At 36.0% G+C, this 26,569-nt stretch overlaps 1 protein-coding gene across 4 annotated transcripts in view; it reads right to left on the bottom strand.

Annotated features, from left to right (window-relative positions):
• The window catches only part of CCSER1 (coiled-coil serine rich protein 1), a 1,188,125-nt gene that overhangs the window by 595,412 nt on the left and 566,144 nt on the right, over positions 1-26,569 (bottom strand). For all 4 annotated transcript variants that reach the window (XM_081234941.1, XM_081234938.1, XM_081234939.1 and 1 more), the window contains exon 8: positions 11,181-11,264. In XM_081234941.1, the coding sequence (XP_081091067.1) occupies positions 11,181-11,264 (84 nt within the window). The remainder of the gene's footprint in view (positions 1-11,180; positions 11,265-26,569) is intronic.

The raw sequence follows: 26,569 nt of genomic DNA, 5'->3' as shown, positions 1-26,569 counted from the left end.
ATGGAAAGAGAGATTCCTCTCTTTTCTTCTTCTCACAAGGCCACTAATGTTACTGAATTAGGACTTTACCCTTATGACTTCATTTAACCTAATGACCTCCTAAAAGCATACTCCAAACACAGTCACATTGGAGAATAGCACTTCAACATGTGAATTTTGGGGAACACAATTCAATCTACAGCACTATCCTTCATCTTTCAAAGTAAAGAGATATTCAAAGATTTAGAGACTACATATTTAATACCCCATCTTAATACTTGGGAAAGGATTCTAATCAAGCCATAAAAGAATCAGAAGAGTCCATAAAATGGAGAAAGATCAAGAGGAGTGGAAACAGTGGTCTGTAATAATAAATCTTATACTATACATAATTTAAATCTAATAGAGAATATTGTCACTATGTATTTATAAGTCACAAATAATTCTTTTGAAAGAAAAAAAATGTTTCAAGGGAAAACCAACTAAAAGTACTAAAATCATTAAGTCCTCAACAAGCTCAGTAAAATTCATATAAGTTTCTAAGGGAGGGAAGAGAAGTGAAATCATTTTAAAGATCTCATTTAATGCGAAAGAGGTCTTAAAGTTGAGGAGATAATTTCAAATGTTGTTTGAGTTATTCCAAAATTTTTGGGACACGTTTTATAAAACCAATACAAGGTATAATTATCAAAATAAAAAATACTATTTATATAGCCCATGTCACATAGATATGGCTAGCAAGTGCCCTTCACATTACCTCATAGCAGTGCAGGAGATTTTGTTCTATTACAAAGCAGTTGAGAGTAAATGTCCCATATAAGAGCTAGTTCCTTCCTGTTTATCATGCCAAAAACTCTTGCCTAAAGACTATATCTCTCGTTTTCTCCAATTACTTGCCCCACCACATATACAACCCTAGAACACTCTGATATTCTAATATTTAATATCCCCTTAGACATCCTAAAATGTACAAATGATTATCTGTTAAAAAAAAAAAAACTCAGTAAATCTCACTGATGTAAATGATACACACAAATTTCAGGGATAATAATTTCAAACATCTTGAAATTATTCCCAAGATACAAACCACTATGTTTTATTTTTTAAAAGACTAGAAAGGGATAAACTGAAAGTATGACTACAAAATACACTCATGTTATAAATTCAGTTAATAATGTAGATAATTTGCTTAAATATCAATATATAATCTAAAATAAAAATTGAGTTTCTAAGAATATTTGTGCTTTGTAAAGTCCACCTACCCAGCAAGAAAGAAAAGAACCAAGGTAATAATTCTGAGGTCATACAGTAGAGAAAGAATGATGTTTGAAATGCACATTTAATGCTTGAAAAATAATAGACTTCTTTGTCCACATTTTTACTTGCTAATATTAAATAGAAATGAACATTAAGAGTATGTGCTATGGACTAAATGGCATCTCTCCCAAGTTTATATGGTGAAGCCCTAACACCCAATGCGATGGTATTTGGAGATAGGGGTCTTTGGGAGATGCGCGAGCTTAGACGAGGTCATGAGGGCTGGGTCCTCATGATGGGATGAGTGCCCTTATAAGAAGAAACAAAACTTACACCCCCTTTCTCCCTCTCCTCATCTCCATGCATATGCACTCAGCAGAAACCACATGAGCACACAGCTAGAAGCCATCCGTAAGCCAAAAAGAGCTTTCACCAGAACCCAACCATGCTGGCACTCTGATCTTGGACTTTTAGCTTCCAGGACTGTGAGAAAATAAATTTCTGTTTAAGCTACCCAGTCTATGGTATTTTGTTATGGCAGCCCTAGTGGCCTAAAAGAGCATTCAAATAGCTATTTATGTGATAGTAAAAGAGTGACCCAGCCCTTCTGCAGAACTTTTTACTGAGTACCAACAGATAAATTGTATGATATTGGATCAACGTCTAACTGGGGACTGTAGTATAATATACCTCTAAAGCAATGGTTTTCAACTGGGGGCAAATCTGCCTCCAGGGACATCTGGCATTGTCTAGAGGGTACTACTGACATCTAGAGGGGAGAGGTCAGGCATGCTGCTAAATATCTGACATTGCACAGGACCAGTTATAAAGCACAATCTGACCCAAATGTCAACAGTGGTGTTGAGGAACCCTGCTCTACAAGATAAAAAATTAACCAAAGATCTTGCCTTTAAAAACATCTCTTTTGGAGTAACGTCATCATTGTGATGAAGCAAGTTTTTTTTTGGTCTCTTCCCTTTAATCTACAGTCAGTAAAACACCCATAACTCAAAACATACCTCTGCCCAACAAAAACAGGAGGCCAGATAATTACATACATCTGTACACCTAAAGGTGGGTGGTCTGGAACACAGAGGTGGCAAGATCCGGGGAACAGTGGAGATGGTGCCTGAGCCCACAGCCCCAGAGAAGCTGGTAGCAGTAGAGGAGACAGGGGACAAGACTCCATCCTCCTGGCCCTAGTGGCGCCAGTCACCACAGGTAACTGGGCAGTAGCAGCAAGGCTGGTGCCCCCATCCCTTTAGCCAGAGAAGTGCCCATGACTCTGGCCTCCCAACCCCCTGCCCGCAGCAGCAGAGCCCCTGAGCCTGATGATACCAGACATGACAGAGGCACCCATGTGATCCGGGCTCTTCCCCCAACTCACTTCCTCCCCATGAGGCATCAGAGCCTGTGATTCAGACTCAACAGAAGAGCCCACCAGCCCAGTGCCCCAGATATTAGCACCAGTAGCACCACAACAGCAAGGTAGCAATGCCCGCAGAGACGCAAATAATACTGAGGGCACTGGGTGACACTTCTGACAAACATGGTGGAGGGTGTAAGTACCCATTCTCATAGATAACCAAAGGCAGTTTGGGTAACAGAAACCAAAGCAGCTTGTGCTCTAGTACCACTTACTGAAAAATAGGAAAGGCCTCTAATTTCTAACCTGTTGAATCATTAGAATCAATTAAAAAAAAAACAGCTTTACCTAAAGAAAGGTGTCTGCTACTACAGAAGCGCTGGCATAGTAAGAACTCAAGCTCCTTGGAGAACCACAGTAACACTGTGCAACAAAAATCAAAGTGACAATTCTACAGAAACCAAACTGTAATCTAATTGATTGAATTCAGAATAGCTTTCAGGAAGAAACTCAATGAGCCACAAGAAAAAAAACTCAGAAAGGCAGTTCAATGAGCTCAGGAAGAAAACTAATGAAGAGAAGGAATACTTTACTAAAGAGACTGAAACTCAGAAATAACCACATGAATTCTGGAGCAGAAGAATTCAATAAATGAGATGAAGAATGCATTCAGAAAGTACTAGAAATAGAACAGGCTATATGGAGGAGAGTATTCACTAGCTTGAAGATAGATATCTAGAAATGATACAAGTAGAAAAGGAAAGAATTAAGTTTTTTTTAAATGAGCAAATTCTGTAAGTGCTGACTCTATTAGGAAGGGAAAATATTAGGATAATGGGTATCCCAGAAGGAGAAGAAGAGATCAGAGAGTTTAAAGAAGTAATAGCTAAGGACTTTCCAAACCCAGTGAAGGAACTGAATGTACAGGCCCATGAAGCTAAGAGATCACCTAATTACCTCAGTGCAAAAAAGACCTTTTCCAAGACATTATATTAAAACTGTCAGAAGTCAATGACAAAGAAAAAATTTTAAAGGCAGTCAGGGAATAAAGGAAAAAAGGTTCCTTACAAAGGAGCTCTTCTACCACAACCAAGATGACAAAACACACACACAACTTTGAGTAAGATGATGGAATCAGAAAACTGCAACTCTATCAGAATAGGCTTTTAATACTTTATTATAGCATAAAGATTAAAAGGGTGGAAAAAACATAGCTACTTTAATTTGGTAACAAACTCACAACATAAAAAAGGATAATTTGAGACAATAAAAACAGAAAAGGGGAAGAGGAAAAGGAAGGAATCTGTACAGGCAAATGAAGATGTTATTAACAGGAAAAAGGACTGTTCTATCTATGAGACATTTTATACAAACCTCTTGGTAACTACAAAACATAAATCTAGAGCAGAGACATGAAACAAGAAAATGGAGAAAAACATCATAGAAAACCATCAAACTAAAATGTCGTACAGAAACACAAGGGAAAACAATGGAGATATAGAGCAACCAGAAAACAAAAGATAAATGGCAGTACTAACTCCTCATCAATAATCACCCTAAATGTAAATAAACTGAACTCATCAAAAGGGAGCATCTGGATAGATTAAAAAAACAAGATCCAAGTTTATGCTGCCTCCAGGCAACATCTCAGCTCTAAAGACAAACATAGGCTCAAACTGAAAGGATCAAAGATGATACTCCAAGCAAATGGCAGCCAAAAGAAAGCAAGTATAGCCACACTCAGACAAAATAGACTTCAAGACAAAAAGGGTAATGAGAGAAAGATGGACAGTACATAACCATAAAGGGGACAATTCATCAAGAAGATGTAACAGTTATTACTATATATGTACTTAACATGTGAGCATCAAAATATATAAAACAGGGCTTCCTTGCTGGCACAGTGGTTGAGAGTCTGTCTGCCGATGCAGGGGATATGGGTTCGGGCCCTGGTCTGGGAGGATCCCACATGCAAATGGGCCCGTGAGCCACAACTACTGAGCTTGTGCATCTGGAGCCTGTGCTCCGCAACAAGAGAGGCCACGACAGTGAGAGGCCCGCGCACCGCGATGAAGAGTGGCCCCTGTTTGCCGCAACTAGAGAAAGCCCTTGCACAGAAACGAAGACCCAACACAGCCAAAAATAAATAAATAAATAAATAAATTTTAAAAACAGCTGTATCATTAAAAAAAAAAAATATATATATATATATATAAAACAATTATAAACAGACTTAAAGAGAGAAATTTACAGTAATACAATTATAGTAGGGGACTTTAAACACCCCGCTCACATGAATGGATAGATCATCTAGTCAACAAGGAAATGGCCTTAAATGAAATGTTAGACTAATTGGATTTGATAGATTTGTACAGAATGTTCCATCCAAATGCAGCAGAATACACATTCTTCAACTATACATAGAACCTTCAAGGAAAGACCATATGTTGAGACACAGGTCAATAAATTTAGAATACTGAAATCAAATCAAGCATCTTTTCCAATCATAATGCTATGAAACTAAAAATCAATTACAAGAAGAAATCTGGAAAAAGTCACAAATAAGTGAAGACTGAACAACATGCTACAACTATTGGGTCAATGAAGAAATCAAAGGATAAATTAAAAAATACCTGAAGGCAAATGAAAATGAAAACAACATGCCAAAATCTATGAGATGCAGCAAAAGTGGTACTAAGAGGGAAGTTTATAGCAAGACAGGCTTTCCTCAAGAACCAGGAAAAAACTCAAACAATCTAATCTTATACCTAAAGGAACTAGAAAAACAACAAATGAAGCCCCAAATCAGTGGAAGGAAGGAAGGAAATAGAGTGGAAATAAATGAAATAGAGAATAAAAAGACAACACAAAAGATTCAGACTAAGATCTGGTTCTTTGAAAAACAAAATTTACAAGTCTAGATCCACTGAGAAAAAAGCAAGGCCCTGATAAATACAATCAGAAAAGGAGAAATGATAAGATACCACAGAAATACAGAAGACAACCGAGAATAAAAGGACACATTCTTCAAATCATACAACCAGTGCAGAAGTTGAAACTGTAATCAAAAACCTCCCAAAAAACAAAAGCCCAGGACTATACAACTTCACAGCTGAATTCTACCAAAGATTAAGATTTAATACTCATCCTTCTCAAACTCTTCCAAAACACTGAAGAGAAAGGAATGCATGCTAACTCATCTTACCAAATGATATCAAAATCAGACACATAAAAAAAAATTACAGGCCAATATCTCCAATGAACATAGATGTAAAAATCCTCAACAAAATATTAGCAAGCCAAATACAATAATACATTAAAATGATTACACACAATGATCAAGTGGGATTTATTCTGGAAATGTAGTTTAACATACACTAAAGACAACCAAAAAAACCAAAACAACCTGATATAGTATATTAACAAAAGGATAAAAGCCATATCATCTCAGTACATACAGAAAAAGCATTTGACAAAATTCAATACATATTTATGATAAAAAAATCTTTCAATAAAGTGGTTATAGAAGGAAGAGATACTTCAACATAATCAAGGCCATACATGACAAACCCACAGCTAACATTGCAGTCAATGGTGAAAAACTGAAAGCTATCCTTCTAAAATCAAGAATAAGCCAAGGATGCCTATTCTCACTAACTCTTATTCAACATATTATTGAATCTAGCCAGAGCGATTAGGCAAGAAAAACAAACACATCCAAACTAGAAAGGAAGAAGTGAAACTGTCACTATTTGTGCGTGACATGATTTTTATATACAGAAAACCCTAAAGACTCCACAAGTTAGGAATAAACAAATACAATAAGATTGTAGGGTACAAAAACATAAAAATCTGTTGTACTTGTGTGTGCTAACAATGAGCTAGCAGAAAGAAATTAACAATCCCATGTAAGATAACAAAAGAATATACCTAGGAATAAATTTAACCAAAGAGGTTAAAAGAAAGAAATTGAAGACACAAATGTAAACATATTCTGTGTCCATGAATTGGAAAAGTTAACATTGTTAAAATGTCCCTATAATCTGAAGCAATCTACAGATTCAATGTGATCCCTATCAAAATCCCAAGACATTTCACAGAAATAAAACAAAAATTCTAAAATTAACATGGAACCAAAGAAGACCCCGAATAGCCATAGCAATCCCGAGAATAAAGAACAAAGCTTGAGTTATCACACTTCCTGATTTCAAACTACTGCAAAGCCATAGTAATCAAAACAGCAGAAAAACAGATACATAACTCAATGGAACAGAATTGAGAGCCCAGAAATAAATCCACCTGTATATGGACATAATTTATGATGAGGAGCAGAGAATATACAATGGAGAAAGAATAGTCTCTTCAAATTGTACTAGGAAAAGTGAACAGCCATGTACAAAAAAAGAAACTAGACCACTCTCACACCACACACAAAAATCAACTCACAGTGGATTAAAGACTTGAATGTAAGACCTGAAACCATAAAAATCCTAGGAGAAAACATAAGCAAAACACTGACATTAGTCATAGCAATATCTTTCTCTTGCCTGAGGAGACATATCTAGAAACAAGAGGATAAATAAGCAAATTGGACTACATCAAACTAAAAATCTCCTGCACAATAAAGGAAAATCGTCAAAATGAAACACGAGCTACTGAATGGGGGAAGATCTTTACAAATCATATATCCGATAAGGGGTTAATATCCAAAATATATAAAGAATGCATACAACTCAATATTATAAAACAGCCCAATTTAAAAATGGACAGAGAAGCTGAATAGACACTTCTCCAAAGAAGATATACAGATGTCCAAATAGGCACAATGAAAGAAGTTCAATATCACCAAATACTAGGGAAATGCAAATCAAAACCACAATGAGTTATTACCTCACACCTGTTAGAATGGTTATTATCAAAAAGGCAAGAAACAACATTGTTGGCCGGATGTGGAGAAAAGGGAATTCTCATACACTGTTGGTGGAAATGAAAGTGGGTGCAGCCACTATGGAAAACAGCATGGAGAGGCCACAAAAAGTTAATAGAACTACCATATGCTCCAGTTATCCCACGGAAAGCAGCTCTTCTGCCCCTTTCCTGTTTGCCCATTTCTGTTCCCCTCTCACTTTAGGAGAACCTTATTATAGGAATGAGATCAGTAGGCAATTTAACCTAACTCCTGACTTATGCTCTCCTACATGCACACTATGCCTGTTGATTCTTTTCGTGGATAAAAAGAATGAAAAATTAAGCAGTTAAAAAATGAGTAGCTCTCTACCTGCCACAGCCCCCTTAGCAATCCTGCAGGCAGATCACACAGGCAAGATAACATCTGAAGACTATCAGACAGTCTGCACGCAAGGGAGAATGATGCAGAACCCAACCTTCTGCCTCAACAATTCACCGAGATTCTTCCCCCTTTCTCCCCTTTAAAAACTGTCATGACTGAGCAGAATATTTGGAGTTGGTCTCAGGGCAAGTAGTCCACCTTCTCCCCAGATTGCAGGCTTTTCTGATTAAAGCACCTTTCCTTTCTATTGACCCTTGCCCCTTGGATTATCAGCTTTTGAGCGGCGAGCAGCCAAACCTGAGCTTGGTAACACCACTTCTGGGTATTTATCCAAAGAATATGAAAACGCTAATTTGAAAAGATAAATTTACCCTTATGTTCACTGCAGCATTATTCACAATAGCCAAGATATGGAAACAAACTAAGTGTCCATCAATGAACGAATGAGTAGAGAAGATATGGTATCTATACACAATGGAATACCACTCAGCCATAAAAAAAAGACGAAATCTTGCCATTTATGATAACATGGATGGACCTTGAGAGTATATTAAGTTAAGTAGAAAAAGTCAGATGGAGAATACAAATACCCTATGATTTCACTCATATGTGGAATAGCAAAAAACTAAGAAACACAACACACACACACACACACCCCAAACCAAAGAAAAACATACATAGATACAGAGTACAGAGTATTGGTTACCAGAGGGGAAGAAGCCCTGGGAAAGGGCAAAATGAATAAAGGGAATCAACTGTATGGTGACAGATGGAAACTAAATTTTTGGTGGGGAGGATGCTGTAGTCTGTACAGAAGCAGAAATGTAATGTTGTCTACGTGAAACATAAAATGTTATACACCAATGTTACCTCAAAAACAAAATTAAGTGGTATAAAAGCTTCTTTTGCCGCCAACCCCATACTGCACTAACTTTAAACTGAAAGTATCAAAGTGAGGCTAAATAAACTATATTAAAATAACTTTATTAAGTTGGATATAAATTCTTTATTGGTATAATTACATCTAAATTTGATTTATAGTGTATATGTGGGTAAACTGCTTATGATAATAGCAGTGGTTAAGAAATGAGAAACCCATAATAAAACTAAACTAAATTCTTACAGATTGTGATTATAGCAGGGTACAGGAAACTGGTTCCTAAAATGTTTTGAAATTTAAACTTTACCTATCTAAAGTTGAAAACATTAAATTTAATGTCTACTTTGTCAGAATGTCACAAGTCACTTATTATCAGAATCAGAAATACTAGGACCTAATTTTCAATGGATCTAAGTGGTTTATATTACTTTTATGTGATTGCCACCTTGTCCATGCTCCAAGTCCAGTTTTAATGACGACTTTTTCTTTTAACAATGTTTCTTCTTCCTTAAGTTCCTAAATCACCTATACACTTTTTTATTTAGGTACAGTTTTCTTTAATGAAACAAACTATTTTCAAAAGTTAACACTCTCCTTTGTTAAACTATTTAAGATGACTATGTAAACTACATAGCACAAAATTAAAATGCTACCTTGATTGTTACCTGGGAAATTTTAGAAGCTAAGAAGTCAATTTGGGTACTTCAAGTTTAAAACAAAACCCAAGCAAAAGAAAACACTTGCATCTCATTTTACTAGATCAACCAACAGAGGACTTTTTTGGAGGCAGGGGCACTAAATTATCTTAATTATAGCTATGTAACATTGGCTCTGGAAGTAATCATTTTCTTTCTCATTTCATTCAACAAATGAAGGTCTGATTTCTTGTATAGGCTAAGTTTTAAATCTGATCATAACTAATGTTGGGGGAAAAAAATGAACACTTCTTTCTGAGTTAATTATCCAAAATATGCATTTTCTGGCAAAGTGAATACATTTTCTGCTGTGTTAAAACTAATAATTCTAGGCATCCATTCATAAATATCTACATATTTTAGTCAACTCAAAGATAAAGCTCGATTACATAATACATACCTATAGTTATATATAGTAATGTTTTCTTTATGTAATAAAGTTCATATTATAAATAATTACTTATTTATAAAAGGTTATTCCCAGTAATGTAAGACATGTTCCTTTTGTCTGTAATTCTATTACTATCTTAAGTAATAGATATGGGTCAATGGGTTTCTAAAGTGACAATAATATGCTCATGGGACCAATAATCAGCATCAAACCCAGTTATGAAACACAGTCTAAAGGTCAAGTTTCAGTAAAACTGCTGTCAGTTGTCAAGAGTCAATAAAGTAGACTCTAAATTTGTATGCTATCTCACTAATATGTTCAGAAAAGTTCTCAAAAGCTTGATGGTCTATAAAATCTGTTTTGTCATTTAATTTATTTAATAATTACATAATACATTGTTAATGTAGTCAAATATGAAATCATCATAGAGAACATTATTGACTAGGGTTTGTTTTTTGATCTTGATAATGAGTCAGGGCCTCTTATTGTATAGTATGTCTTTATTTTATTGGTATTCTTAAGAACGATTAATTTTTTTAAATTTCTCATTACTTCCTCATTTTTGTTTTGGAGAACTCATTTTTTATTTCTCTCCAGATCAAATGTGTTATATTGCAAAATACTATTCATATATATATATGTATATATATATATATGTTGAGAACACATACTTTAAAAAGTAATGCCCACTGCTATTCTTGTTACCTACCAAATGTGTTTTCATGCTATGAAAGTATGATTTAATACATTTATGATGTCACATCTAAAAAACACCCTAAAAACATGAACTATACATTTCATATATTTGTATAATTTTTAGATAATTTGGGATTTATATAATATCCCATAATACATATATGTTTATATATGTATTAACAAAACATCTCATTAGGTTAATGCATTTTTGGTACCTTTATGTAAAAGTAAAATTTGCTTTTGTTAGCAAAATTATTGAGTACTTTGCTTCATATTACATGATTTTGTTGCTAGGTATGGCAGTATGGAGCCAAATCTTGCACTTTACAAAATAAAGTGTGACCTTAGCCTTCACGATTTTTGATAGGTACAACTGAAATGCCTAATCCTGGGTCAGTAATCTGTTTCTGGAATTATGTAAAGTTCAATATATATTATAAAACATTCTCTTTTTCAAACTGTTAAATCTTCATTACTGTAGGATTTTAAAAGTGATAATCAGATTGAATCACTAACAGTTTATAAATCACTAATAATTTTAGTGTTAATAAAATAAGTTGTAGGGTTTATAGCAAATAACCTTGCAAGGAAAATACACCCGTGGGCCAAACATTATTCACACTTACCAGTTCTTCCTGAAGTTGGGAAATTAGTTCGTCTTTCTCTTTCAGCTGCAGCTTCAGCATTGAGCATTCATCTTTCATTATATCCTATAAAACATCAAAGAGATGGCATAATACGCTTAGACCTTTCACTTTGCTCTTGATAAGTTAGCTTCATGCAGTGGGAGATAATTGCATGACTAATAAAACTGAAATTTCCTCTACAGTCTGATATGTTTCATAATATACTCTATGTTGCAAAACAAACTAATGTATCCAAAGATACTATACTATGTATGATATATACACATACATTTTTTCTGATAGCCTTTCCTTTTGATTTCTCTTTGTTCATTTAGTTGTCTAAGACAGAAATCAGGGATTCATCCTAAATTCTGTCCTCCCATTCCTGTGCATACGTAATCAGTGGAATAAAAATAATTATACTTCAAGAGATAGTTTACCTACCATTTATTCCTGGTATAATTAAATATTAATTCTCAAATGAATGGCCATGTTATAGTCTTTATTTATTTTTTTTTTTATTTTTATTTTTTAAATTTATTTATTTATTTATTTATTTATGGCTGTGTTGCGTCTTCGTTTCTGTGTGAGGGCTTTCACTAGTTACGGCAAGTGGGGGCCACTCCTCATCGCGGTGCGTGGGCCTCTCACTATCGCGGCCTCTCCTGTTGCGGAGCACAGGCTCCAGATACGCAGGCTCAGTAGTTGTGGCTCACGGGGCTAGCCGCTCCGCGGCATGTGGGATCTTCCTGGATCGGGGCACGAACCCGTGTCCCCTGCATTGGCAGGCAGATTCTCAACCACTGCACCACCAGGGAAGCCCTATAGTCTTTATTTTTAATGATATCTCTGTAACATTTGTCCCTTTCACTAGAGCTCTGTCTCTGGGTATTTCACCTTGTCACTCTGCATGAACATTCAGCTACAGTCCCCATGTACACAATACATCCACATCCATGACCTCTATTACTCTACACTGGAAACTCTCACCTAACAAATGCTTAATCTAGACTTATCTTCCAAGCTTCAACCCACAAAAAGAACTACTTCCTGAGCATACACTCAGCATTTTCCCATGGACATTCCAACTCAAACTTCATCTCAACATCTTTTCCTACTTCAAAAATCATTTCTAGTTGTTTCTCTCATTATCTTATTTCCTAAAATAGCTAGAAAAGCATCCCATACTCTCAGCTCACACTCACTCTGAACTCAGTCTGGTACCCAATTCTTTGATCTGTTTCCTTGGTATTTCTTGAACTCACTCCTTTCTACTCCTCACGGACTTACTCTAGGTATCCATTGCTTCTTATCTGACTTACTGCAGTTAAGGCTCTGAACTGGTTCTATGTCTATCACCTTCCCTATCTGCCAGAGATATTTTCCTAACTGGGAATTAATTACATCATTTCTTAATGTAACAGCTAATCACTTTAGGGAAAAAAAGTCAAAACTCTTTAGCATAGCATACGGTGCCTTTCATTCTCAACTACTTGCATACTTCTGGAGTGACAGTTTTTCATTTCCAACTTTCTTACAACCAGGGCTCATTCCTACAGAATCGAGCTGCAGAATGTTATTTCATGTCTCCTTGTTTTACACATGCACATCTCTGGGTTACACTGCATCCCTCTATCTCCCACAATTTCTCATGATCTAGGAGGCATTTCAAGCATTATTCCTTACTCCAGCAGGGAGCCTTCCCTTGTTGGCTGAGTTATGTTTCCCTTGAGGGTGACAGCATGCTCCATAGCATCTAAATCATACATCAGTTCATACGGTACTAATACTTCAAGTGTTGTTTGCTTGTTTCCTTCCCTCATTAGACTAGTTTCCCTAACCCACTTGAGCAGATAGACTATTTCACTAGCATATTACCAGCACCAAGCATTGTAACTGACACACAAAAGATGTTTAAATCCACGTTTGCTTCCCATAACTTAGCAGATAAACAGTATAAATAAGAGAATTCCCACTTTTTCTGAATCTGTTAACCTTACCTGAGCTGGCAAGGGAGAAAACAGCTAATGGATTAGAATAAACAGAGTATTTGTTTATTCTGGTTCTCATGGTGTTAATTTCTGTTTCTATTTTAAGCAATATAGAACATATGATTCCAATTTACTAATACCGCCTTTCATTTGCTGACAACCAGCTGATTGGGATATACTAATTATCTCTGTCTGTTCCTTTTATTTCATAGTAGTCCTGTTTCTTCCCTAAATCATGGGCTTTCATGGGTAGAGTTTATACCCAACATTTTAATATTTATTTTCATAGATTCTAAATATTACATGTTACAATGTTAATGGTAAAAAAGCTTAGCTTGCTCCATAATGCAAAGAAAAAGTTTGCAGGCTTAAAAGGTAGGTAAGAAAATCATCATGTCCCTTGGAATCAGAGACATCTAAGGTCAAATCCTTGGTATTACCATGAACCCTCTCTGTGGCTCTGTGCTAGTTAATTAACTTCTTTGAGACCCACGGGCATTATCATGGAGGTTGATAACACCAGACTATAAACTATCTGATGACAAAAACTCTACTGTAGGGATTCCCTGGTGGTGCAGTGGTTGAGAGTCCTCCTGCCGATACAGGGGAAGCGGGTTCGTGCCCCGGTCAGGGAAGATCCCACATGCCGCAGAGCAGCTAGGTCCGTGAGCCTTGGCCGCTAAGCCTGCGCGTCCGGAGCCTGTGCTCCGCAACGGGAGAGGCCACAGCAGTGAGAGAGAGGCCTGCGTACCGCAAAAAAAAAAAAAAAACCCAAAAACAAAAAACCTCTACTGTATTACTGCTTTTATTCTCAGTCTTGCCTAATATCCCACTTAAGAAAAACTAACTCCCTTCATAAAATAAAATACTGTCACATTTTCTCTAGGAAACAAATACTGAAGTAGAGTTAAGAGTACAAAAGGTTTATTAAAGAATAAATCCATGTGAAAAGAAAAGAAGAATCAGAATTGGGCAGAGGGACACGGGACCATGATTCATACCTGACAAATCCTCTACCAGCTAAACGAGGAGCTCCGGCGCCAAGACTGCCTAGGAGAGGAATCCCGGGTGGAGGGAAGGTGGGGAGGCTCTTGTACCACTCCCTGCTCAGTCATTGGTTGGGAGCTGCCTCAAGAACTAGATCTCAGCTGCTGTCATTTTATTCATTGTCTCACGCTACCAAGCGATGAGCTTGACTTCAGCTGGAGACAGTCAGCTAACCATAAGACTTTCAGCTGGGTAGTGAGCCCTTTATTGAAAGGGGATCTGAGCCTCAGCCAGAATCTACTCCGTTTTTTTTAATTGAATAATTAGCAGCAATATTTTTGTATATTAATATTTTGTCAATGAATTCATTTAAAGTGAAGATTTACCTATATTGTGGCTAATAGGAATTGTAAAGAAACTTGGCTTTCCCAAATCATGCTCATTTTACTAAATTCTCTGATTTTTTTCCCTGGGAAGCTTTTTCAAGAAGTTTTTAATCTCACAGCTTTAAACCAGGTAGATGCTAATATATCATTTGCACTTATTTAAGGAATAACATAGTAAGTATTCATTGTATGTCATCAGAAGCAAATTTATAAAATCCTCTATGAAAGCCTTTGCAAATGAATCACAGTTACCTAGAGTTTTGTTTTTAATTGTTATATGTACATGTGGCAAAATTCATACAAGTATCTTTCTAACACACAAGATGAAAACCCTTAAACAACACTTACTAAAATGAAGGCTACTCTCAGATGAATCAATATTCACTCAATATATTTGCAAAATTCTCGGACATATTTGATAGGATGATCTATTGAGTTAGAAATCCTACTGATGTGTAGAATTAACAGGATTTTACTATCTTGGTTTTTAAAATAAGGTTATTCCATTAACCCTTATGCTAATGTAAGCAAGTTAACCTTGTGCTTATTTAAATGCATATTACTTATGAAAAAATATAATTGAATAATTATGGCATCCTGTTTCTCAGTCAAGTATAATTAATTCTAGGACTAAAATTCAATTCTATATTTCCTAAATTTTTTTTTTTTTTTTTTTTTTTTTGCGGTACACGAGCCTCTCACTGCCGTGGCCTCTCCTGTTGTGGAGCACAGGCTCTGGATGTGCAGGCTCAGCGGCCATGGCTCACGGGCCCAGCCGCTCCGCAGCATGTGGGGTCCTCCTGGACCGGGCCACGAACCCATGTCCCCTGCATCAGCAGGCGGACTCTCAACCACTGCGCCACCAGGGAAGCCCTATATTTCCTAATTTGATAATTACTCATAAATATGGAACTCATAGTATGGTAGATTAAAAGTGGCTACAAATCCTTTGCTACTATTCCTAATGAAGGATGGAATCTAATGTTCTCTCCTTGGATCTGGGTTGGTCTTATGGCCTTGCTTGACCAAGGGAATACAATGGAAGTAATTGAGTGATTCTTAGTGCTAGATCAGATTTTAGTTTCCAGGACTGGTCTCTTAGAATGCTCCTCTCAGGTTCCTCCCTTGCAGAAAGAACAGGGCAGTCATGCTGAGAAGTACAAGCTACATTTCACTTCCTTTCACAGCCTCTTAAGGAAACACACAATCAATTGCCAGCCATGAGAGTGAGCCATCTTGAATATCTAGCCCAGTGGAGTCTTTAGGTGACCAAAGCCCCAACCAGTATCCCACCATAAGTGCCTGAGTTGAATCATTTCCAAATTCCTGACTTAAAAAATTGTGAACACAATAAAAGTATAGTTCTAAACCATCATGTTTTGAGATGATTTGTTATAGAGATGACCAGAATATATGGACAAACTGCAAATTGTTAGAATTAGTGTAAATTATGACTCATTATAGTTGTATAAAAATATATAAGCTAATTTTTAAAATAGCTCATTTCAATGTGTAAAAGGAATATTTATATTTGCATTATATAAGCTACTGGAGAATCAGAAATACAAATATAAAAGTTCCTTAAAAATTACCTTATTCTACTTTTATTTTCTAAATTTGGAAACTTAGATCTAGATACGTGAATATTTGGTTAATTTGTCCCAAATTCAGTTAGCTGACTCCAGTCCCATATATTCTATAATTTATTTTTGCCTGAATTAGAATTAGAATTTTCACTTTTACAAAAAAAAAGGTGAAAAGGGCAAACGATGTTCAGCATTTATTTTTCAGTGCGATGTTACAGAGGCAGTGTGGACCCGAAGCAGCAAGGGCAGCATTGCTAAGCTCCTTCCCCGGGAACTATATTCAGCATCTTGGCATCAGGCTGCCATAGCTTTGAACTCTGTCTGTAAGCATCTGTGCTTTATCTCGATTTACTGTGTGCATCTGTTAGCAGGATGTGGGCTAAGGTAATTGCTTCTTTGCTTGATGCCATTTAGGTTTATGAAGGGTTTCACAGGAATGCTCTACTTTTGAATAGTGGGAGCAACCTGTATTAATTTGCCACATAGAGCTAGAAAACAAATACATATATACACTAAGATAGCACAGTCAGAGAAAGCTTTCTCGAGAAAGAAATATCAAACCAGAATCTTAATGGTAGAAGGAACTGGTAAATGACCAAAAGTAAATAAATAAATAAAAAAGAAAGGCAAGTGTTTTCAAATGCAGGACCTTTAGAACTCCTGGAGGCAGAGAAAACAATTGCAAGAGTTTGGGGAACAAGTATTTCAGAACAAGGGTGTGGAGAGGTATATACAAAGAGACACTTGAGAACCAAATCATAAAAGTCATTTTTGCCATGATAATGAATAAAGTTTAATTCAGAAGGTTTTGGTATATCAATAAAGAACTTTCAAGCCATGAAAGGGTATGATCAGAATTAAGTGTATGAAGCTTATTCTGGGTACAGTATGGAGAATGGGCTGGATGGAACCAAGACTAGAGACAGATAAGGGGCTGTTTTAGTAATCGATGTAAGAAATCGTTCGAATTTAAACTAAAGTGGGGCTGTAGGAGTGGATTTGAAAGCTATTTAGAAGGTGGACTCTACCAGAAATGTGTGGAGTGGAAGGGAAAGATGAGAGGAGAGAGTCAAAGATGACGTTAAGTTTCTGGCAGGTCTATTCAGAGGATGTAAGTATCGCTCATTCCTGTTTAAGAGCAAATACAATTTGAGGTGGACGAATTTAAGATGAAGGAAAGACACCAAGTTTAATTTCAAGGTCCCTTGTAACATCCAGCTGAAGAAATATAGTATGCATTGGCTCTGTAAGCATGGGCTCAAAGAGAGAGAGATGTGGTCAGGAAATGAAATTTGGAAACTACCAATATATTGATGTAGTGGAACAATCAATAATTGAAAGATGAAGTGATTGTGAAGAAAACTGAAAATGAAGAAGTGGACAATGAGGAAAGCCTGGTGTCATAACAGCCAAGACAGGAAATATCTTTAAGAAAGAGAGGGAGGTCGATGATGTTGGATGCAGCAAAGATGAAGTAAAGTGAGGGTTTATCAAAAACATCAGTCACTGTGGACTGTACCAAAGCAGTTTCAGGTGGTATGTTAGAAGCAGAATTCAGATTACAGTGGGCTCAGAAGCAAACTGAAGATGAAGGAGAAATGAGGAGTTACCAACTACACACTTGTCAAAATGCAAGCTTCTTCCAAGAATGAAGAATAGTAGCTAATAGGATTGAGATGGGGTGTGTGTGTATATTCGATGGAAAAGCTTGAACAGGTTTAAAGACTGATGAGAATGATTCAGTAAGAAGGGAGAAGGTAAAAAATACAGGTGAAAGAAGGAATAACTGCAAGAGGAAAATCCTTCAAGAGTTAAGGGATGAGATATAGTCCATAGGAAGAGATACTAGCTTTCAGTAGGCAAAGAAATACCCATGAACAGAAGGAAATGAAATAATCTTTTGTTGATAGTGCTTCAATGATAAAAGATCCTCTTTTTAAACAACTTGAAATACGTAACAGATTGTTAAGAATTGAATGTGTCCCCTTAAAACCCATATGTTGAAATCCTAACCCACAGTACCTCATAGTGTGACCTTATTGGAAACAGAGTCACTGCAGGTGTAACTGGGTAGGCCCCTAATGCAATACAACCTGTGTCTTTATACAAAGGAGAAATCTGGACACAGAGGAATGCACAGGAAAAGAGCACCATGGGAAGACTGGAGTTATGCTGTCACAAACCAAGGAATTACTAGTAGCTAGGAGAGAGACCTGGGGCAGATCCTTCTTTAGCACCTTCAAAGGCAACACAGTTGTGCTGACACCTTGATCTCAGAATTCTAGCCTCCAGAACTCTGAGACAATAAATTTCGGTCGTTTAAGCTACTTAGTTTGTGGTACTTCATTACAGCAGCCCTAGGAAACCAATACACAGACATAACAATTTTCAACTGCTAGACCTTCTTAGAGCTTATATGTAATTCAATTGATATGATTTTTTAATAATAAATGAGCAAATAAAAAAGATAGAAAAAAGAGAGTATATAAACCATGACCTTTTTCTTCTTCAAATGCTTATCCTTATTTCTAACATAAGGTGATTATGCTACTATGGGGTTTCTCAGCATATCTAACGAAGCAGTGGTTCTTTATTCCTTTAACTTATAAATGTAAAGCATTCTTATCTTTGCATATTGAATCACTATCTGATTCTTGAGCAAGTGAAGAGGTGCAAGTGTCTCCTTAAGTTTATATGTGTAGTAGTGTTCTTGCCTTTATGTCACACTCACCTAATCACTCGAATGAACCCCAGAGCCTCTTGTCGTGCCTTTTGTGCAAATGCTAGGGCGGCCACCATCACAGAGTTAGAAGCACCACCACATTCTAGCAACTTGACATTGATTAAAATGTCTAGACAAGTCAGTCTCATCAAAGTCAAATTCACTTTGACTGCTAATCAGTATGTGGTAAAGTTCACGGATACATGCAATTGTCCTAATTCTTTTTCACATGAAATCAAAATATGGTAAGAAAAATAATCAACTCCAGGCATGGGAGAAAAGGTAAATAAATGCCCTGATACCCATACCCCATCCTCATCCCATCCCAGCCCGGCTAGTTAAAAGAAAACATCCTCGAAGACTAAAAATCAGCAGTCATACTGTACATACCTAGCACTACAGTGTTGAAATATTGATGGCAACCTAAGCATACAACAGTTGAAGAATTATCATTAAATGATGGTAAATCTACTCAATGAATTATTATGCAATTTTAAAAAGGATGGTTACAAAGTCTATGTGGTAACATGAAAAATACACTTTTTTTTGTAAATGGAATCCTATATGAAATATATACTTATCACGGATCTGAAAATATGCAAAATATGACAGTCATTTTGTTAGAGTTGTGGGGTTTTGTGTGATTTTAAATGTTTTAATTTCTAAAGTTTCATTAATGTGCTTGCAATATTAAAGGTGCTATATCCTAAAAAATATATTTGAAAACCAAAATATTTATTCAAACATACTTAGCAATCATGTAACTACTGAATCTATGGCACACGAGGCATAGTCTCAGAATAATATTGTGTTCAAAAGAAAATATTCCAGCCACCCCCCCCCCAAAAAAAAAAAACCTGCAACAACTAGAGATCTTTGTATGTCTTGACCTGCATTACTGGAACACATAGTTTGCAACAATATTTTTACTACTACTACTCTTTTCTCCTCTGTCAGTTTCTCTGATACATTTCAGCTGCTCCTGCAAATGTCCTAAGGCCCTTGTTGAGGAGCCACAAGACCTCCCAGCTTCCCTTCTGATTAGGCATCAGAAAAACTCTTGAGAATGTATCAGATAAAGAAGAACTCCCCTATCAGAGGGTAAGGAGGAAAAGAACCTAAGTAGTCAAAACCAGTTTATTTATTTTTTGGTGAATAGGCAAATGGTAACTTTCAGCAACATTTTTACATAAATACCCACACCCCACACAATTAAAACTGTGTAACTATTTACTAGACCCAGAAAATGCGGAGTAAATAGGCTAAATTACAAACACCTGCAGGGAAGGACTGGCATCTTTTGATACTAAGTACTCTTTACACAGAGGAGAGCAACAGTATTTTGATAATTAAGCTTAAGAAAGTATACAAAACTGTTCAAAAATACCGTATTATAAATCTACTAAAATGTTAAGATTATAAAGAAAATAAATGGCAATTTATGAAAGGGTACAATTTTAACATACAGTTTTAAATGGCATCGGACTTGGGTTTACTGAGAAAGCAATATATTGTAGAGGTGAATGGTACCTTAGTTCTGTCAATAATTGTCAAGTTATTTTGCTTGAACAGAAATTGTAATTCATGAGATCTTTATTCTAAACTTGTCACACTGAGAGATTTGCACTTTAATGATATTATACAATTTTGAAAGTAATAGACCTTTCTGTTCACTTTGACTATGAATTTAAATATGATTTCTGCTCTTCTATTGCTACTTAATTTTTGTCCAGCTCGGCAACGTCTAACATTGTAAGAAGAGAGCCAGTCAAGTCACAGGATTATAACATAATAAAAAGAAAAGAAAACTATATATTGGAGGAAGCCAATACTGAAGCACATAGGAACAGACTAGATAGGTAGTTTTCCACCGGGGGTGAATGAAGAATTTACCCAGACCATCTAGGAAACATTTCAAAGATTTACAGTCTTCTGCTCCCCATTTTATCCCTCCAGTTTTATGAGATCCAATTGGAGGTGTGAGTTTGGACCCATCATTTTTCATCTTTCTAACCTCACTCTTTGGAATACACTTATTGAAAATCAATTGAATAAAGGAATGATTACCAGAATATATAAAACAAGCATATGCATTTATGATAACTGGTATAATTTTGCTACTGTAATCACAATGTGCCATAAAGTGTCCTCATATGGCAAATGCTTTTCATTATCAAGGAAGATGGGGGGAAAGATAGGTTTTCCATGAATTTTTCAGTTAGTTGTATATAAAGTCATGAACAGTAGGGGCAAGGTTAAACACTTGTTCACTAATATTTAAAATACTGGTATAAGAGGAAAACTCTCTAAATTAGAGTAACGCTGAGTCTTCCCTACTAGTTCTCTCAGTCTTTAAACCTGATTAAGTTTCTACCTTTCCTGAAACAAACATAACAACAAACAACAACATTTTGATTCCTGACTTCTACTCCTGACTCTCCTTTTATTAATGAGATTCTTGAAAGAAGAACTACACTTATAGAATCCACTCCTCATTTGCAATTTAGCTACCATGAATAAATAACTAATAACTGTTCAATCTTCCTGCCTCTGAAAGTTGGTTTTCACTCTACTACTTAATTAAAACTGCTCTCATCAGTGTTAAGTAGAAACATTTTTTTCAGTCCTCAGCCTGACCTATGCTTTAGACTTGATAATACAAAATCCCTTCTTTAAAATCTCTCTTCCTCCTGGACTTCTACAGTGTTATTTACTCTTGTTATATATAGTTTGGATATGTTTTAAACTTTTTAATACTTTTATTTCTTCTCAGTTTTTTCTTTAAAAGTTCATTTTTCATGGGTTTCTATCTGAAGCCATTTCCTATCTTAAATGTTTCACCTCAACAACTTATTGTATTAGCAACAACCTATAACTAACACTTCTGTATTTATCATCAATACTCACCTTCCTATCTTCTGAAATCTTGTACCAGATCTCAAACTGCATCCTGGAGAAATGCATTTGTTATATTTCCAGGCATGTCAGACTCAAACTTTCAAATCTAAAATCTCCACCCTAGAGAGCAACATGTTATTTCTTCTATACTTCTGATCTCAGTTAATAACATCATCTCTTCTACAACTTAATCAAGAAACCCAACTCATCCTTGACATCTTTTAGCAGTTTACCTATTTCACTCCATTACCTTGCTGGCATGGTTTCTGAAGTGCAGTCCATTGTAACTTGTATTCTTTTTCCTCTATAGGTAAGGTATTTTTTTCTCTGTATTCTTTCAAGATTTTCTCTGTCTTTGGTTTTCTGCAGTTTCAATATGGTACGTTTGGTGTAGATGGTTTTTTTTTTTTTTGTATACATTTTGTTTGGAATTCTCTGAGCTTCCTGGAACTGTAGTTTGGCATCTATCATTAAGTTTGAAAAGGTATTGGCCATTATTAGTTTAAACATTTCTTCTCCATTTTCTCTTTCTTCTTGTGGTACTGCAGTTATGCACATGTTATACTCTTGAAACTATCTGAGTTCTTGGATATTGTTATTTTGTTTTCATATATGTTCTCTTTATGTTTCAGCTAACATATTTTAAAGCTCACTGATTCTTTCCTCATCTACTGATGAGCCCATCAAAGGCATTCTTCATATATGTTGCAATGCTTTTAATTTCTAACATTTCCTTTTGATTATTTCTTAAGGGTTTTCATCTCTCTGCTTATGTTGCCCATCTGTTCTTGCATGTTGTTTATGTTTTCAAATAGAGCCCTTAACGTATTAATTATATCTATTTAAAATTCCCTGCCTAACTTTAAAATCTGTGACATACATGAGTCTGGTTCTGCTGCTTGCTTTGTTTCTTCAGACTGTTTTATCCTGCATTTTAGCATGCACTGTAACTTTTTTTTTTTGAAAGTTGAAGGTAATATACTGGGTAATAATAACAGGTAAATAGTGGGAGTTTTTATATTAATCTTTCTAGAAGTTGGGCTGTGTTTAATATTTGCTGTAGCTGTAGTTCCCAAAGGCTTAAAATTCCTCAAGTGTCCTTATTTTTGTCTCCTCTGCTTTCTCGGCTTACTGGAAGAAGGCCGTTTAGATAGAGTCTGTGTCTTGCAGCTCTTTCAGCTGTGACTCACTATTATTTATACTGGAAACCCGCTGACGCAGTGATAAGAAGTTGAGAAGGAAAAGCATTCTATAATCTTATGATTAAATATCAGTCTTTTAGTGGACCCGTCTCTGGGTTGGTTGTGACTTTCACAAGTCTATCTTGGCTTTATTTCTCCCCCGAAGGTGATTCAGGAAGGGTAGAGAGGGCTGGAATTGGTTAAGTGCCCTTCCTCCTAGGAGAGATAAGGCTCTGTCTGGTAAAGTCTTTTCTCTCCCTTTGTTAGGAAGAATGCTCTAGGCATACTTCAAATGGTTACTTTTCCATCTTTCTGCCAAAGACACAGAGTTTTTTTAGTTTGTTTGTTTGTTTTCGTTTTTTTGCCCCCTTTGGTTCTTCACCGTAAGAACCTGGTAGGATTCCTAGAGGTAAAACTCATGTTAAGTGTGGGTTCCCCCCCGAAGAATATGGTCCTCCAGGAGTTTCCTATTATCAAGTTAGTCTGCTCACAGCTTTTAGCAATTCACCAAAATTACCAGTTAAGAGTTCTTACCAGGTTATGGTATCAGTGGCTCTGTTCCAAGTAAACTGATTTCAGCTGTGATTCTCTATATTTGCCTCGGGTGGTGGTTTGCTCAGTGGCTTTATTTCTCTGATAGGCCCAAGAACAGTTGTTGATTTTCAGTTTGTTCAAACTTTTTCTTGTTGTAAAAACACAAGTGACAGCGTCCAAGCTCTTTAACTGTTGGAACTTAAACGGAAGTCCCCAGCCTTGACTTCTCATCTTTTCTCATATTCTAACACCAAGGGACAAACAATCCTCTTTTTGCCTCCAAGATTCCTTTAATTCATTCCCTTTCTTCAATTCCCATTGCCGTTGACTTAACTCAGGCCTTTGTATCTGGCTAGAATTCGCTAGTCTTGGAATTGTTCTCCCTGATTTTGTTTCAACACTAAGGAAGGAAATCTTAATAAGGTCATTTTATTGCTTAATTTACCTGTTAAATGTAAGATCTTTGAGGATAGGAACCATATTTTATCTTTATACACCACAAATAATGTAGTCCAGTAACTTTCACAGAGGAGGAGTTCAGTAAATACAAATTCAATGAATGGAGGGATTAGTCATCTACTATCCTATGTGACTTTAGTGTTTTAGTAGAAACATTAGGCTGAAATCTGAAGTTAAAATTGATTTTTATTTCCTTAGATTAGTCCTGAAACTCCTTGGGTGAATAATTTTGCCCATAAATATATTCCATTAATGATGCCAGTAGCTACCTCCTGGTGGTATTCTAAGTAACAATTCAATGAGGGTAGGCCAGGGAATGTGCTGTATAATTAAGACTCTGGGTATATAAATCTTAGATAGATATAGACAGATAGATATAGATATGTAAAATCTACAGACAATCCTGAGTCCCCAAATACTCAAGAACTATCAGAAACAGGAAATAATTTTACTGCCTTTCACAGTATCAAAACCATATAGAAGAATACTTTATAATAGAGATGTTCTTTTCTTTCTCTCTTTCTCTCTCTCTCTCTCTCTCATATCAGGCATTCTCTCTCTCTCTCTCTCTCTCTCTCTCTCTCTCTCTCTCTCATATCAGGCATCTAACACAGTGCTTGGATTTTCACCACTCTTTTCAAGATAATTTTACCTTCTTTGTAAGCTACATCACAATCATTATTCCTGTCTTTCATAAGTAAATTGAAATAAAAAATAGAAACAGAAAAGATAAGTGACTTGATCAAGGAAAACACAAAAGTTATCAACAGAACTAAAATATAATAAAAGACTGTCATATTGCAATAACAAAAAACATGATTTCATATGTATTGACAATAGCTATTAGAATACTGAGAAAAATGCAGAAATTTTAATTTTCCCTAATATTTAAAGCCAAGATTGCATATTACATATAAAGGTATTTTTAAAAGAATGCAGAAAAAAAGTGTACAAAACACCCTATTAATCTTAGCCACACAACAAAAGAAAAACATTAACTAATTTTTGTATTCCCTATTTTATCAGAAACAAAATCTTCTAAATTTAACTTCTAGGGAAACAAGGGAAGACTCCCCACTCAGTCCCATAGGCTTTATATCCATCATTCATTAGATTTGATTTTACAGAAACCCTATGAGTTCTGTTATTACTGAGATTTTACAGGAGAGCAGAGTGCCTCAGAGAAGCCCTGGTAGCTAAGATCCCACAGTTATATTTATGTTAGAATGGAGTTTTACACATTGCATGTTTGATGAACGAGTAATTTCTGAGTTGAGCTCAGTGTCTGGTTCTATAGAGAATAAAGTATCATGAGGAATACTCTTTCTATTCTGGATTCCATGAGTTCATGATCTTTTGAATATCACACATATGTAGAAAAGTTGACACCAGCAAATTGAGGTTACTTTTACAAAGTATGTTAATAAAGTAAAGAGGAAATATTCCTGGGCAAGGGTCTTCCTAACCATCTCTCATGCTCACGGAGCCTCCACAGTTGATCATTATTTTGAGAGAATCATTTGAATGAATGTCAACAATATGTAAAAGCCTAATGTCCTTTGCCTACCTTTTCCTTTCACAGCTGGATGGAAAAGATTGTTCATCTATTTGCCTCTCATCTTCAACTTTTGAATAAAGTCGTGATGGATAATCTGAGCCTCCTTAACCCTCAGTCTCCATTTGACATTGGTTTGGGAAATTTTTCAGACTTCCCTAGGGCAGATAAGTGACTGTATTTGTACTTTTTCTTATCTCAGCATTTTGAGTGAATTATTTTGAGGATCATTTATGAACCTGAAATATTCTTACAGATCAATTAGAAGGGAAACATAAAAGGACACCAATGTTTGAGCTTAACTCTGGGGGATTCTAACCTATCTCCTTTTTGGAAAAAAGGAGAACAGAAAGGTTAGAGAAGAAACTTGTCCTCACTGAGAAGTAAACAACCTAGACTACAGATAATAGTGACTCTACACTCACTACATAACAGGGACTCAAGTCCTGAGGGCATCTGTATCAGTTAGGGTGCTTTTGACAGTAAGTAAAAATTTACCACTTATAAATGGCTTAAACAAAAAAGGTATTTATTACCTCATACAACAAGATAACCAGAAATAGGTGATTCCAGCTTTAGTTAATTCAGTGGCATACTAACATCATCAAAGACCCAAATACTTTCTATTTTATTCTCACTCATCCTCAGAGGGTTGGCATTAGTTCTCAGCCTTGACCCTTCATAGTTGTAGGAAGGCAAACACAGATCCAAAATGCATGTTTCTCAATCAACTTGATTTAATAGTAGGGAAGACAGTTTCTCCTCGCTTGTGTCCTTTTCATCCAATGCAATTTTTTTCCCCTATGGTCCATTGGCCAGGATTGGGTCACACAACCAAACCCTGGCTTCAAGAGAGTATCAGACAGTTTTCAGCTGGTGGGCTCTACATCAAGGAAGAATGTCTGTGTGGGGACGGGATCAATGAGGTAGGATCTGACATTGTAAGAATGCATGCAAAACCCTTAGGGAAAGTCTCATGTGACCTTGCACTCATAACTCTTATTAATTTAAAAATCTTTCACTGAGTAAGGTATATAGAAGTAAGTGAATGCTAAATGTGAGCCATTGGACAAGGGTCTGAGAATACAGC

This window comes from Mesoplodon bidens (genome assembly GCF_964165515.1).
Source record: "Mesoplodon bidens genome assembly, chromosome: 1".
NCBI classification, from domain to species: Eukaryota; Metazoa; Chordata; class Mammalia; order Artiodactyla; family Ziphiidae; genus Mesoplodon; species Mesoplodon bidens.
Note: the sequence above shows the minus strand (reverse complement) of the source record. Positions and strands in the feature narration are given on the sequence as shown.